A 17,321-nucleotide genomic window follows, 5' to 3' on the forward strand; every position below is an offset into this window, starting at 1 on the left:
AAACCAATAAAAAATTTTTAGTTTTTTTGTAGTTGACATAATGGTCCATAAGAAACAATTTAGGGAAACCATGAGAAAATTGATAGAAGTAATATGAGTAAGGGATATTGGCATAAATTTGGCATAAGCTCAAAGATGGATTTATACATTTAATAAGCCCATATGTTTAAAGTTTTAAAAATTATAATGCCTTGATAAAGTGAAATTAAAATGAATATTTCAGAGTGTTGCCTTTCTTGAAATAATTGTGTCCCACAATTCTAAAATATCATGACTTTGCTGTCTCATTGAATTTTTGTTAAGATAATACAGTCTTACCATTTATTTCCTTTTTCTATAGACCGGAAACTAATTTCTTCTGACTATTACATCTGGAATTCTAAGGCTCCTGCTCCAGTAACATATGGATCATTATTACTGTAATTATCTCATATTTATATAGGATTTATATAATGGTAACATAGTTTAAATCATTTGTCTTTTATTTTTAATGTGTATGCATATAAACTATGAATGAAAAAAAATCATTGAGTGATTTAATTATAAAAATGTTATTGTTTAATGTTTTTAGATTGACAGTGTTTGAAAGAACATTTTAAAGGCTAATGTCTCCTATTTTGTTACCCTTTGATTTTATTCAAATAAGATTCAGAGCATAAAACAGTCATGATTCACTTTAGGCTTATTTTAGACTAGCCCTGGGTCACTCTACCATACATGCTCTTTCCTGTCCCTGTGGCAGACATGGCCAATCAGTCACAGGCTTCTTTCTCCACTGAGCCTTCCTGGATACGGGCTCAGTCTCCTCATTGCAAAGGTGCAGGCAGCCATTCCCAATGGATTGTAGATGATGTGCAAGATAAAAAACTCTTTAACCTTTCAAACCTGAGTAGTAAGCTCCTAGTACAATGTGTTGTTACAGAATACCAGATACCACATCAGAAACCACTGTCAGTCTCTTGGAAAAAAACCAAAAACAAAAAACAAAAAAACAGTCAATGAAAACAAAGTAATGTTGTTTAATTAGTAACCTGTTCTTAATCAGAACTATCTTATTGACTAATAAAGAATCTGCATAATTCTATATAAGGTGCTTGTTTATCTGTTCTAGAGTTACTTTACTTTTCAGGTGAACTTATTAATCTGCCACAACAACATTTTGCTCAGGATGTCAGTAAGCATACTAAGAGGAGTGGGATACCTTCAAAAAATGAGCATAGTGTTTTGTGATCACTTAATGCGTGCAAATTTTTAAAAATAAGTTTAGGAATAATACTGTTTTTCATGTTTATTATATGAAAGTTCTTAATGAATTCAGGTAAAAATTCAAAAGCTGTTCTGTGAGTAGAGAGTATTAATCTTATTTCAATCTCATGTAGCATATTTTGTCACTCCTGCTTTCTTATTAGCATTCTCTTGATTTCTTTAGGAACCATCTATACTCTTTATTCTCTACCTGTCTTTACAATTATATGTCTCATTCTATTTTAAACAGTTCATTGTCAAGTTGGACTTTAAGTGACCATTCAAGAAAACATGAAATCTCAAGATCCTTAAAACTTAATCCATGTCAAGTTTCTTTTTACAGAATAGCATTAGAAGCATTATAAAAAAATATGCATTACAGATTAATATTCAATTAAATTATCTCTTGGTTTCTATTTCTTAATGAGTCTCCTAAGGAAGAGCTTAAAGAAAGCTTCTAACTCCTTGAAAGAGAGCTATGATAGTTTGAAGGGATATTGCAAATAAATTTAGGATTTAAAATATGATTTTTTAATTAGGGTCAATCTCACTCATTATAAATTCTCATTTTCTCAAGGCATTATCATGGCAGAATGCTCCATGTTCAAAATTATCCCAAGTAACAAAGAAAATAGAATAACTGCCTGACCAGGACTTTAACTTATTATTCTAGCTTAATCATAGATAATCAGTAGTAAAAACTTTTCTTTTGAAAGAAGGAAAAAGCCATTTCCCTTAAGTTATTTGATCTCTCTTAAACTCAAGGGAAGCTTAACATTTAACTTATGTTAATATTAATGGAGCCATTTGGACATCTTGATTATTGTATAAATGTTGGGTAGAGTACACTAAGATAGGCAAGAGGCATTTATCTAGTAAGTACACAGATATTCAGTATAATAATCCCCTAGGGAAAACTTTCCTTACAAGCTATCAGAAAAACCAGTGAATCTTTGGTTTGACATTTCTAGAAGCCTGAGGAAAATGTAGGGAGTCCTGGAAAAGTATAGGGCGAAGGGGAACCTGATGCCATCTGTTGCCATTCCATTCTAACATAATGCTACAGAACTAAAACCAACTCATGTTTTCATCCTGTTGAGATCAGCTGGGCACACTGTGATGCTTTTGATTTTGTCTAGAAACCTGTCACTTCAGGATAATTTCTGAAGACAAAGTCTGTTTCCCGTTTGGTAGGTGACCTGTTTAATGTTTTCCCTGTGTCTGGGAACTCCTTAGTGTAATTAGCGACCTTTGAACTCCACAACTAATCCTGAGCTATTTTGTATTCCTTACTCATCTTTAAGGCTGGACCTTTCTTTTCTTCAGAGTCCGCTGCCACAATTAAAGAAGAAACAGCTGCATTTCAAAGGGATTCCGATTCCAGAAGCTTAATCGTGATTGACATGTTCTTATTCTAAGCTATAAGACACTCTAAGAGTCCTTTCTTGGGTTAAAACTTCAATCATTTTCTAAAAAATTATCTCACTATGGATTTTATTCATTTTCTTTGATAACTATTCTTTGCATTTTTTAACTTGAAAGATGCTTTGCGTTTGTGGTGAATATGAGCATCTACTTCCAGTTAAAGATTTGGACGGTGTCAGACATACTCTAGACGCAAAATTGCTAAATTCCCTTTTAGTGCCAAAATATGATTATGAAATCTGATGTCTGTCGTAAGGGTAATTATTCTTCAGTAGACCCCAAAGGTACAAAAAGTGTTAAATTTCTGAAAACGGACTCAAAAAAATAGTTCATGATTTTCATAAAACCCTTCTTCATTTTTTACTAAACAATATTTTTAAAACTTTGTAAAGCCAGCAGTACTCTTAGGGTATAAGTTAATACCTTTACACTGGTGGGCACTTTTTACTTTTCTTTTTTAGATAATCAGTGTGAACCTCAGGTTTGAAGTAAATGGCCTTCTCAGAAATTCTTAAGAGAATTATTTATATAAAAAGGCTTTTTTGATTAAAGAATAGTCTGTCTCATAAACTAATTTTTTCACGCGAACTCAGTGTTTCTCAGTTAAAATTATTGTCGTTTTTATACATTGTGTGATTTAAGATCTTTCAAAGCACAATTTTATATACAGTAACAACTAATATTTTCTTTCATGTTGTATTATAGTATTTCAGGCTGCTTTATAGATATTCATATACCCCTGTACCACCCCTGAGAGGTAGGTAGGTCGAGTTATCATCCAGAGCCTCTGTGGGGACTGCTGCCATAGCAGAACGGTCGTTTCTAAGACAAAGGTCAGAAAAAGGATGTTAATAAACAGTCCTCAGGTTTAAGGGACTTTTTTAGGATTACATCTTAAATTCCAACAAATCAGATTTAGGAGTTACTGAAAGTGAAATTGATCCATCCCTCATCCAAACTTTGCAATACTTTCCTGTTCTGACATCATTTAGATAGTTAGCTGTATTATCAGATTAGAAACCATTGTACCCAGCTGCTGAAAGGAAAAGGAGGCAAAAAGCTAAACATGGGATGAATTCTGAACCTTTTAACCTGGCTGAAGTACGTTGGTCCCTGTTATGCAAATACCTTCAATCCTCTGCTAAGTTCAGTGGAAATAATTTTCTTGAATGACAGGTTTATTCAGCAAGGATTCAGTTGGTGATTAATCCCCCTTTGATCTAGGGTATTTCACTTAACTACCAGTTACCTCGTTCTGACAAAGTGCAACTGAGATTAGGGAGATCACTAGAACACTACCAGGGTGTGCGTTTATTCTCTCTAACCTTTTAAAGCAAGGGCCAAGAATGCAATTTATTTTCAGTATTTGAAGATGTAAAGTCCTGTCTGCTAAGTTAGAAAGTCAATTGAATACCAAATGAAGTTTATTTCTTACGTAATAGAACAAACATTTCTTTTTGCTTTGACTAACAATGATTTTAGGCAACATAGGCTTTGAAGAAAGAAGAAACAAAGACTATATTCTAAGTATATCTTCTAGTTTTATTTCATGTACTAGAGTGTATACTTATTGGCCCTGCGATAAACCCAAAATCAAAGCAATGGCTACAACTTAGGCTGAGAAAATGCTTCTATTTTTATTAAACTGCATGGTTTCTCCTTGCCCTCCCCCCCATTAAAAAAAATGTCATGCTATGTGGTAAAGAAATCCAATGGGGGAAACATGTAATACACAATTATTCATCTTAGGACTTAGGGTTTCAAAGCTTTATTTGTTAACTTTGTTCTTTCTTGAGGAAAAAAGGCTTGTTACATTGCCATCATAAGATAATCATGTTCTTTTTCAGAATGATGTTTTTTTCTATGAAGAAAGGTAAATGATGCCATTATAAAAACAATTCAGATTACTTTAAATTATTAAAATAACTGCCTTCCACTGTATTGCTCACTATTTTTTCTGCCTTTTTCTCATTTAATTGAGTACCTCTTCTTCCATAACTTTAAGCTTTAAAATATTTTATGTAATTTTGCACAATATTTTAAGAATAAAATATTAAGATGTGTTTTATGCTAGGTTTCTCAAGAAGTTCACTTAAAACTATTATCAACCTCAATGTCAGTATTTATCATCCGAGATACCAAATTTGGAGATTTATTTTCAAGTATATTTCAAGTAGGTTTCAAGACTGACTCTTAAAAAAAGAAACAATGGTGTGTAACAAAATTGTTTTTTAGTATTAAATTATTATTAATTTTATTATTACTGACAAGGCATTTTTTAAATGCTTAATAATTGTTCATTATTCTAGTAGCAGTTTGCAATGTAAGTTGCATATATACATAACTTTCTTACACGTTTTTTGGCTCAAACATTTTGTGATCCAGTTTCTAAATTGAAACAATGTCTTATGCATATCTAATTCATGTTGGTGCCGAATCAGTCTCTCTAGTTTCAATTTAGTAACCAATCTGTTTTGAAATATCTTTTGATACCAAGTTACTTAACCAGAGGAAAATTGAAAAGCAGAAAAAGACTTAAGATGGAAGGGCAGGATCCCCTGGCTATGTTGCTAAGAAACTAGTATTTTTAATAATTACTACTCTATGCAGTCAATATTTAGTTAATAAAATGTAATGTATTTTGAAATATGCTGTCAGAGAAAGACTATATCAAACATGTGTATACATATGTATGTGTGTATTTGTATAATGTATATGTTAGTATGTGTGACTTGGTGGGTTTCCCTATGAAATATTTGTGTATCATGTCAAAGGAAGAATATTGAAGTCAAGTATCTTCTCTCTAAACATATTTATTAATAGTGATGGAGAGGTTCGTTAAAATGAAAATTGCCAAAGAACTCATGCAATTACTCTAGAAGACAGTTACAGCTCTTAGGAACTGAAGCCTTTTCAACTAGTTTCTAATTTTTTTCATCAGCTATTTTATGGAGATGATCATATTGTCTATGTGTAGCCTGGAGAAGTCAATGCCTTTTCTGTATGATCAGTTTACTCTGAGGTCCAGATTGACTTCTCTAGGCCCTGACTAATCTGTGTAATTGTTGGCAGTGTGGTGCTAATGTAAGATGCACAGCATTTATGGATTGTCCGATACCCTGGGATGGAAACCACCTGCTAAATTGTTTTTTGCAGTAAGACATGTGGAAATTTATATGTCTTAATAATCCACTAAACGTTTGAGGTCAAATTGTATGTTTCCTTTATGTGTCTTCTTTTTAAATGACAGTTTCTGTAAAAACAATATTGCTTAGTTAACATACTAATAATAGAAATGAAAAATAAAAAAATTATTATCCCTCTTAAAATTTTTACTTTTTCTTTCAAAGGACTTGAGTGCCCTCTGCAGGCTATAAAGAGATAATTAATGACTATATTTAAACCCTGTGATTTTTTCCCTTTTAGAAGCATAGCCTGGATTAAGTGCAATCCATTTTATTTATATTGTTAACTCTTTCATTTGCCAGTGATTGAAGAAAGAGTTTCTTTTCTTTGCCAGTAGTGTGAAAAATACTACCATTGAATTTTCCAAATCACTTAGCTGGGACTCTTTAAATGTTGGAACTATACACATTGGAACTAACCATACACATTCCCTCAAAGAAAGGAGATCAGGAAAACATTTAGCGATTTTCAAATTTGTTGGAGATTTGGAGAATAACTTGATTATTTCCCGTTACATTTTAGAATATTATACATTTGATGTAAAGCCTTTTTCAGTATGTACCATGTAAAAATTTTAAATTACGTATGAGTTCTATGTATTGATCTTATTGATGGGTGATGATTGTGTTCAAGTTAAAAACCAAGGCTTCTTAGAATTTCTTTAAAGAAAGGATTGAACAGATAATGCTTCATTGCAGTATTGTATAAGTCTGCTAAATAGAAGGATCATTTCTATTGGAAGAGCAAACGGCGGAGGTTTCATTGAGTCCCTCATTTCAGTGTACCCATACTTTCTCAACAGGTGTAACAGTTCTGTTCTTAAAGATCTAGAAGTTCATTTTGTATATAAACTATAGAACTGAAGTGCCAGTGGCTTTCTGATTCACTTAATGCTACCAGGGAAACTAAATATGATGAGAACAGGAATGACTGGATCAAATTAATAGAAATAGATCTTTTTGCAAGCAACATAATGCTCCTGATCATCAACCTTGAAAAGTAAATTAGAACAAGCAAATTACTGTTGAAAAATTCTTTCAGCACTCTGCTGTTGCTACTCAGCTAGTCATGGCTTAGCCAGAGGCAAGGGAAAAATGCACTCAGTTTTGTATTAACAAAGGAAACATTATTAAAGGGAATGTTTACATTGTGTTTATTGAAGTGTTCAAAGAATATTTGTTGCATCTTCAACCTGCTATTCTCTAGCCTAGTGCATGAGTCATAATAAAAATGAGCTGTGTGTACATTTTAGAAAAATAACTGACATTTAACTTGTTTCTGATCTATCTTCAAAATATTTAAGTATCAGACTTTAATACTTTCTTTTTTGAAGATTTTCATCTAAGAAATGTGTCCCATAAGAAAAGACTCATTTCCTTGAATATACCTTCCAATTACTTCTAAATGCTTGGTAAAATTTTCTTCCCCAAAACAACAATGCATAAGAAATAATGAGCTAAAAATAAACCAAAAAAAGAAAAAAGAAAAAAAAGAAAACAGCTGTGAAATTATTGAAGTGAATGTGTAACAATATGTAGTATGTGCATTGGAGAAAGAGCATGATAATTGTGAGAGCTTTTGTGAGTTGCAGTTATCTTGAACTACTTCATAAAAACTAAGTTGACAATAGACAAGACAGCAAATGATAACATGTCAATCTAACATTTAAACATTTAAGAAGTAATGGGGTGCCTGGTTTGGCTCAGGTCATGATCTCATGGTTCCTGGGTTCAAGCCCTGTGTCAGGCTTTGTGCTGACAGCTCAGAGCCTGGAGCCTGCTTCAGATTCTGTGTCTCTGTCTCTCTCTCAAAAATAAATAAACAATAAAATTTAAAAAATTTTAAGAAGTATTGTATGTACTGGTAAGATGGGAAATTAATAATTAAAAGTTCAGAAATAATTTTAGCCTTTCATCTATCTAAAATGAACAATTGAAATCACTTATATTTTAGAAGTAGGAAAAGTATAGTATTTAACAGGGATTAAAATACCATATTTTACTTGGTCTCTTAATAAGTGTTGAGTGTAATTCAGTATTCTGCAGTCTCTTATGGATTGACTAATTTTTGAAGACATTTTTCTTAGATTCACCAATAGGACAGGTTGTCAATCTTCTACATTTCAGCCTAAAAAATATATTTATCACAATTAGCAAAGATCATTAGCACATGCTGTAGGCTATTGAGAACCTCTTAGCCAGATATTTTATTACTTACATTTCTACAACATATTTTAAAATCCAGAAAGAATTGATAAAAATTACTTAAAAGTTATGAATTGCTATATTTAAGTTTATATTTTAAATGAACTTTATTTAACATTCCTAAAAAACTTATCTTTGTCCATATTTAAAAAAAAAAAACAGGGGCGCCTGGGTGGCACAGTCGGTTAAGCGTCCGACTTCAGCTCAGGTCACGATCTCGCGGTCCATGAGTTCGAGCCCCGCGTCAGGCTCTGGGCTGATGGCTCAGAGCCTGGAGCCTGTTTCCGATTCTGTGTCTCCCCCTCTCTCTGCCCCTCCCCCGTTCATGCTCTGTCTCTCTCTGTCCCAAAAATAAATAAACGTTAAAAAAAAAAATTTTTTTTTAAAAACAAAAAAAATTTTAATCTGAAAAAAAGCAAATGCCTCTAACACTGATTTTACTAAGGAAGTAACCAAGGAAAAGTGGTTAGTAATGTGTATAGCTTAGTTAATACTGGCAAGAGGACTTTTTTTTTTTTTTAAGTTTATTTATTTATTTTGAGAGAGAGAGGGAGAGAATCCCAAGCAGGTTTCACAGAGCCTGATGCAGGACTTGAACTCACAAACTGTGAGATCACGACCTGAGGTGAAGTTGGACACTTAACCAACTGAGCCGCCCAGGCACCCTGCAAGAGGACTTTTTAACTGATGTGGCTATCAGTGGCTTCATGTCCATAATATGTATTCCCTTCATATTAAAAGCACAAGTCATTTGATTTAACATTAAAGGCCTAAACACAATTGAACATAAGGTATGACTTGGAACTAAAAACTGCTGAGTAATCTAGTTGAAACGGAGACCTAAATTTGGTCAATAAAAATTCAGTGTTAAACTTTTATTGTACTCTTATTATATGCCACTCGAGAACTAGACACAAAGACAGATAATATTTGATTTTGAATGATACCTTATAACCCCCACAATGTATTAGCATTGTAATATGGAAGACTATTTCTATACGTTTATTAATACAGAAATTGTTCAAAGAAGTGATAGTAGATGTTCACCAGGCAAACAAAGAAGGGCATCAGAAGGGCAACATCATATCTGTGCAGATCTATCTGACAAACAGAATTCCAGAAACCTGAACATCTAACATGGTAAGTGTATACACGTAAAGGAATATTTTTTGCTTCCAAATGTCTGAAATTTGGAGGGAGAGATAAATACAAATTTCTAAGCGAAACAGTTGTTGCAATATTTAACTTCCACTCTAACATACGTAATATATGAAAGCACTTCTACGTACTAAGTATACATTACCCTATTTTGTTTCCCCTTCTCCCCTTCCTTGATAATTTTGAATCCATAGTTTGAGATTTGCCTCTGTAATATCAAGGAAATAGGATGATGTATAAATAGGATTATAAAGAAAATTATAAGTGAAGAATTTATATAACTTGATATGGTAATATATGTTATAGTCAATTAATAAGCTAAAATTTTCTCTAGTTCACCTGTAGTAGAACAGGTACCTTTGGAACACATTCTTAGCCTTGTTTCATTTGAATAAATATACATGCACACATATATATGTGTATAAGTAAAATAAGAAAAATACAAGTTCTCAAGCACTGGTCTCATGTATTAGTTTGCAAGCCTTTCCCCTGCTTCCCACACCAATATTTTGAACTTCTTGAGGACAATGACATCTTCCCATCTTTGTATTTCCCATGCCACAAAAGAAGCTTAGTCTTGATTCAGTGAAGTAGCAAAATGTTAAATCTATAATAAAGCAGATTGTCTTTCCACTTAAAACAAATCAATGATGTTTCAGTGATTATGGTTTTGCATGTGTATATAAAAAGTTCGTTGTGCAAACAGTGGTTCGGTCCACATTCAGCATAGGTGATTTCTGCCCCATGACTGCCATCTGTAGCACTACTGCAAGAAATGCCACCATTTATGACACTTCTTCAGACACACTGTGCAGAGCTTTGGCTCAGCCTGTTGGGCCAGCGACAGCTGAGGCCTGCAGTTGTTGCCCATCATAGGACACATTCTTTGCAGTTCTGCTTCAGTGAACCTTAAAGCACTGGGCATTTCCATCTTAGAAATCCCTTCTGGAACTCATTCTACAATGGCTTTGTGAGTTCCCCACTATTCAGAGTTGATCCTGATTGTATTCAATAGAGTATGACCTGATCTGCTATGACTCCTCTCATCCCATAAAGCCACAGCTTTCAGTGATTCCCTATACTGATGAAATAGAGTTGCTAGTATCCAAGAATCCCAAGTGATTATCTTGAGCATATCCATTAACATATATGGAACATTTCCATATGATTAAGTGCTGTAGAGGAAATACGTGATCTTTGAAGTCATACACAGCTGATCCAAAACCCATCTCTGCTATTTACAAGCTGGGTGGTCCTGGATAAATTACTTAACTTCTGTGATCTTCACTTTCCTCCTAGCCTCATAGGGTTATTTTGAGTATTAAAGGATACCAAGTCTTCTGCATGGGTATTCAATCAATGCTTTTTCCCTTCTGTAGCAAATGTTCAGAATGGCCTTTTCATGCCACTGTTTCTGCCCAGAGTTTGACAGTTATGCCTTCAGATTCTCCAAATTGTATGAGTTGTCCATTTGGGACAGCATTTGGCCTTGCTGTTTTTTGTTTTGTTTTGTTTTTTAAGTAACCTGTATGTCCAACATGGGGCCTGAGTTCACAACCTCGAGATGAAGAGTTGCTTGCTCGATCGACTATGCCAGCCAGGTGCCCCTATTTGGCCTTGGTTTTAAATGTTCAGCTTTATGTTATATTGCAGGAATGCCTACTCCGTTGCTTGACTCGGTGCTTGGAATTAATAAAATGGCTGTAGAATTGAGTGGGTGTAAGTTTTATAAAGCTCACTGAAGTTTAACAATTTGTCATTATTCCTGGAAGGACATTCACTCAAAATTTACATATTATAAGGTTTGAAAAAATAGCAATCTGCCAAAAGTGAGATTGAATGAAAATAAAATCTATCCACAGGAACACTGAACAAATGCAGCAATAGCACAAACTATTGATAGAGCTTAATTCTGGAAGTCTTTTCTGTATCATCCAAGATATAGTCTGTGCCATTCATAACTAATAGGTACATGTAAAAGTCATTTCTTCATAAGGTGAACCACTGATTAAGCCTGAGTCTAATGTCTGGTAAGGAAACGAATACATTCAGAATATTCTGAAACACATATTTAATGTAACCTACTGTACTAGGCTATAGGAAAAAATGTAAAGATTAAGTGCTTGCTTTCCCAGAATTTATAATCTAAGATATAGAAAGGCTCTAAGTTGTTATCTTTTGGATTTTCTTGAAACTTTTTCCTATAAATAATAGAAAAAAAAATTGATTTCGTTGACAACATAATTTTTTCTTTTTAATGTCAAATTGCTTGATTTATTGAGTTAAAGCACCATTTGAGTTGTCAAATTTAGCTGGAGATCTGAAGTTACAGAACCAGGCAATTAAATCTTAGTAATGCTAAAAAGGGTTGAAAATAGTTTGTTCTTTCCCAACAGACTAGGAACATTTTGTTTTGTTTTGTTTTACTGGACCTTTTGCCCAAATTAGCTCTGTTGAATACAGTACAAGAAGCTGCGGCTGCAGAGTGCTAATAGCAATGGGTATATTCCTTCATCCTCCCAAGGTCTGAGTCTCTCTGCCTGCTGTCTGAAAGAGGAAAAGTGAGGAACAAGATAACGTCGAGGCCTATGCGACCCTCAGGAAACTCCCGCTGAAGACCACGCCCCTACACCCATGGAGGGGAGGGGCTTCCTAAATTCCCAGTCCTGCGCTGGAGGGTTCCCTATGGTTGCCCGGTTGGTGGCGCCTGAGAGCTTCCCAGGGGCTGCTCGAACCCACAGTTCTCATAGGTATTTCTCTTTTTGTTTCTATTTCTAGCAAATACACTGGTTTTACATTTTTAATAGTGATATAAAGTCTCCTCCTTAAATTTAAATGAAAAATGAATATATAACAGTATTAAGTGTACTGGAATTAAAATTAAATTTAAAAAATAAAAATGAATACACATAAAGAAGAATATTGAGTAAATAATAGTTCAGGTGGTAAGTGGTGAACAGAAAGGTGGAGACACAGATGAGTGCACAAAAATTATTTAGGAGCTCTTGGAAAACCAAAGTTTGACACTTAGGGAATCTAAAATAGGAATAGCTCTTCATTATGTTACTTGAGATAGTTTTTCAGTAAAGTCCTCAGAGGGGCTGATAAGCAGTGTAGTCTGTGGAGTATATACTCTGCCTTTTGGGTTAGGCAGACACAATTCAAATACCATCTTCATGTAAGTAAACCTTGGGCCTGGGGTCCTCATTTGTAAAATAGGAATCTTACCTCATAAGATTGGTATGTGAATTAAATGACATAACACATATAAAGAGGATAGTGCATAGGTGATCTCATTCGTTCCTTTCGACTCACCCTCATATAATGTGAGCTGTTTCTATTTTATTAATGACTTGTGAACTGAAAGTAGGTCACAATTATTTCAATTATTTCCAGTCCTGTTTTTGTTTTGTTTTTTTTTTTGGAATGTCCTAGCAAAATAGAGGAAAGCAATATATTGAATTCCCACATTTAGTGCAGCACAGAAAAATTAAAAGTTTGTGTTATTGGCGAAGTCAGATGTAGATTTTCATCTAGTGAAGCTAACCAGCCTCACTGCTTCTCCTCACACACACACACAGTAAGTGAACCTACACACGTACTCATTCTTGTAACACACACAATTTTCCTCTCTGCTTTGGTAACTAAAAGTTAAGAGCTGAGGGTGCCTGGGTGGTTCAGTCAGTTAAACGTCTGACCGGCTCAGGTTATAATCTCATGGTTCACGGGTTCCAGCCCCACATCGGGCTCTGTGCTGACGGCTCGGAGTCTGGAGGCTGCTTCAGATTCTGCGTCTCCCTCTCTCTCTGCCCTTCCCCCTCTCATGCTCTGTCTTTCTCTCTTTCAAAAATAAACAAACATTAAAAATTTATTTAAAAAGACTAAGAATTGACATGTTGACCTTATTTGACCTTTTCCAGAGCTTTTAAAATATATTTTTGGTTATTATTTTTGTATTGTATTCCTTTTACTATTTTATTTCAATGCATCTATTTTTATTCTATTATACTACCTTATCCTATTATATTGATCTTTATTAATCAATCTTTATTGCTATTATATCCTTTATTTTAGTTTCCTCAAGTCATTTTTGGAATAAGGTTAATAATAATTATATAATTATTTAATTATATATTTATTTATATTTAATAATTATATCCAAAATAGTGTTATTAATCTACAACTGATAAAGTTCTAGGCAAAATTTAAAAGAAAAAGATTAGAGAGAATTTAATATGATCCTGAAACTGATCATGTCAGACAGTCCCCTGGTGACTTCTCACTTTAAGCAGTTCATTCTTGCTAAAACACAGTGAACTTAGTTATGCCACCAATCATGACTTTACATCAAAAGCCATTAGAATCTGACTATTTTTTAAAAATGAGACTCACTTCACTAACTCTACCAGCTTATGTATTCACATACATATTGTCTTTCAAATTAGTCTCCTCTAGAGATGATTCTAGTGAATCCATCATAGCTAGAAAAATAATGAGGGGACTTCTCTTTGCAAAAGCCTTCAAAGCTAATTTAGACGCTGCAGAAGAAAAAATGAACTTTATGATTGCCTCTTTAAATAACACCCACTTTATCTAGCTTAATCAACCATCTTATATTCATAGGATTCAATTTTTAAGAAGTCAAATATTTGGAAGAGTATGCCACATGATTTGAAGGCCAATCACAAAGAAAAAGGGATTTCCAGAAAGATTTGGTATGAGGACAGAAATCACTGGAATAAGTGTGTAGTTAACCAAAGAGACAGTTTTGGAGCTCTGTTGCAAGTTTAGGTGTGTTTGTTTTTAAATGCATCTCGTTCATAAGCACACCCCATACAGCATAATTCTGCTTGTTTCTTCTAGGAAACCAAAATATTTTCAATATCAGGATTTATTTGAGTTTTGTTTGTATAAAGCATAAAGATAATTTTTTCAATAAAAATAACAATTTGAGGCCCTTTTAGAGCAAAGATCTATTTTGACAGGAAAATTGCAGCCATCAAATCTGTAGTGTGTAGGACTGGAACTGCCTAAAAAGAAGGGAAAATAAACGAGTATTCATGCATGTGTTTTCATATTCTAATTTGGATACTCTCAAGAGAAACTGAAAATTATGTTTTATAGGTCCTCCTTTTCCTTATAACAATCTTGTGATTATTTGTATTTAGTGTTAAATATTACCTGACACTTTTACTTCTATTATTTTTAGCTGTTCACACACAAATGCAGCGAGGCTGACATAATTACCCCTTTTTAATTCACAAGAGACATGTATTTACCTATTTGCCATGGCTTTTCATGCTAGCATGCTGTTTCTGTGACAAGACGACTTTGAACACACAGTAGGTAAAGTAATGTCGTCTGTTGCACAGCAACCTCAATAGCTGAATGTTAATTTAACCAGTAAAGACAAAGTAATTCCAATAATAAGAATTCCTTTCTTCCGACGAAGTTAAAAATGGAACTCAAATTGTTCTTATACAGCTCATTGGCTTAGTAATCCCTAGCAAATCAACCAAAATGCAAAGCCCACTTGCAAAGCTGCAACTGGTTACTGGAGATCCTAGTTGAAGATCTCAGTATAGACTCAGTGTAGATATTAGTGGCATACTAGGTTATTTGACACCTGGAGTGGATTATTTTTAATACCTATCACCTCCATGTGGTTTTCAGTGATAATCATGAAAGGAATAAGAATGATGGCCAGAAAAGGAGTGCAGATAAATGAAAATTGTCTTTTATTGAACATTCATGTATAGATATTTTGGGGGCTTTTTACTGGCATAATAATCATGCCAGTGGGGGAAAAAATAAAATGGAATACTTAGTGCAGAATAAGTAAAGAAAAAATACTAATACTTTTAAATTACACTAATGTACTTGTTTAATGTTTATTTATTTATTTGAGAGGGGGTGGGGAGATGAGCAGGGGAGGGGAGAGAGCAAGAATCCCAAGCAGGCTCTGCGATGATGATGTGCAGACGTGGGGCTCTAACTCATGAACCATGAGATCATGACCTGAGCTGAAATCAAGTCAGACTACTTAACTAACTGAGCCACCCAGGTGCCCCTAAATTGCATTAATGTGTTTTAAAAGGTGAATTTATACCTTCACATTGGCTTGTCACAGTAATGCATTACAGTAACTGATGTGAATTTTAATAAAATCAAAATGTCTACAAAAGGTACAGTTTAGACAACTAAATCATACCACCATGATGTAGCCTTCCATTTTCTTGAGTTACTGTTTAGTTGAAAACAAATGATTAACAATAAAAAGAAGTATTATTCAAATTTAGTAAAAGATTTGATGTTTGAAATAAGATTTATACTTCTCAAACAAAAAGTTCACACTTCAGGTTTAGCATGCTGTCTTGTTATTGTAATAAAACTTCCCAGAATGACTGGATTGAGATGACTCAAGTTCTGTTTCTTATCTTTAAAATCACTGTGGTGGGGCGCCTGGGTGGCGCAGTCGGTTAAGCGTCCGACTTCAGCCAGGTCATGATCTCGCGGTCCGTGAGTTCGAGCCCCGCGTCAGGCTCTGGGCTGATGGCTCAGAGCCTGGAGCCTGTTTCCGACTCTGTGTCTCCCTCTCTCTCTGCCCCTCCCCCGTTCATGCTCTGTCTCTCTCTGTCCCAAAAATAAATAAAAAACGTTGAAAAAAAAAATCACTGTGCTAAATTATTAATTTCAATAGGATTATGTAGGACCATAAAGTTTGTAGATAGAAATTACCTGCAAAGCAGGTTTAACAATCCACAACTGGGGTGTCTGGGTGACTCTGTAGGTTAAGTGTCTGACTTCAGCTCAGGTCATGATCTCACAGTTCATGGGTTGGACCCCCACGTCAGGCTCTGTGCTGACAGCTCAGAGCCTGGAGCCTGTCTCAGATTCTGTGTCTCCCTCTCTCTCCCTGCCCCTCCCCTGCTTGCACTCTCTCTGTCTCTCTCTCTCAAAAATAAATAAACATTAAAAAAAATTAAAAACAAAACCCAAAAACATCCCCAACTGCTATTACTATGTAAAGGAACGGATGCAACCAAGCCCGTGTGTGTAGGCTGATGGTATAACTGGGAATTCTCCATATTAACTTCCATGCAGGATGCATTGTTTATTAAAGGATAAATTATCAAAATGTGCTAATCTGAAATTTACATATATTTTATTTCAACTCTACAATAACTAATTATTTAGAATTTAAACACACAAGAGGTAGTTTGGGAGAGAACTGTTTTGGCACTAACATTGTTTACAATTATTGGCACATGACAATAAAAAGCAAACCCATGGTTGGTCAGTTTTACTATTGTGTTTAAGCTTCTCTACAGACAATGTCAAGAGGGCACCACCCGGCCCTCAACGCATGACTGCATACTTTCATTTCATCTCTACCCACAAAACATGCTTTGTTTCGTGCCAGGTACATCAGCTGCAGAAAATATCCAGAGATGCTCTGCACCGATCTTTACACGTTCATCAATACTCAGTGAGGAGAACCAAGGGTTAATTAGTAAAATTAACAGTTGTTAAGTAACTGTGTGTCACTGCTTCCCAGAGCCACTATACAACACGATTAGTTCGGCATCATATCCCACCATTGACACTATAAAGCCTTTTTAAAAAAAAAAAACAAAAAAAACCATTTAACTGGAGAAGCAACTCAGAACTCCTTAAGTTCTCTGAGCTCTCAGCATGTTTGTTTCATCTTTGAGCACAACCTAGTTTCCACTCTGTTCTTTCCCCAATCCTAGAATCTCAGTACTCCTGTGAAATCCCAGAAATCTAAGATCACTTCAAAGTTTGTGTCCCCACTAAAGTATTAGGAACCTTGTGTGTTCCACCATTCAGAGGATTCACTTTTCAAATAGGATTGCAGAGTGAGTAAAGCTTAGCACAAAGACCAAAGGTGCAACTTCTGACGTGGAGACTGTTCTGTATCCTGCGTTATGGGGCCTCCATACCACCTCTCAGATCAGATCACACCACATCAACCACTCTGCTCATCTTACTCCCATGGCCCGCCTGATACAGTGACTTAGCCCATGTCATCACCTCAAGATTGCAAATGGTGCACGAGGGCTCATGAGCTTAGGGGAGCTT

General features: G+C 34.7%; 1 protein-coding gene across 4 annotated transcripts in view; it reads left to right on the top strand.

Moving 5' to 3' along the window:
• AP5M1 (adaptor related protein complex 5 subunit mu 1) overlaps nt 1-12,965 on the top strand; it is a 31,377-nt gene extending 18,412 nt beyond the window's left edge. For 2 of the 4 annotated variants that reach the window (XM_047861998.1, XM_047861999.1), the window contains exon 9: nt 341-383. Coding sequence is in view for 2 of the 4 variants with exons in the window: in XM_047861996.1 (XP_047717952.1) it covers nt 341-419; nt 9,075-9,093 (98 nt within the window). In the remaining 2 variants the exon portion in view is untranslated. Of the gene's footprint in view, nt 1-340; nt 3,492-9,074; nt 9,201-11,742 lie in introns of those variants that run through there. The other 2 variants (XM_047861996.1, XM_047861997.1) reach the window with 2 other exon arrangements.
• The last annotated feature ends 4,356 nt before the right edge of the window (nt 12,966-17,321 follow it).

This window comes from Prionailurus viverrinus, chromosome B3, assembly GCF_022837055.1.
Source record: "Prionailurus viverrinus isolate Anna chromosome B3, UM_Priviv_1.0, whole genome shotgun sequence".
In the NCBI taxonomy this organism is placed as follows: Eukaryota; Metazoa; Chordata; class Mammalia; order Carnivora; family Felidae; genus Prionailurus; species Prionailurus viverrinus.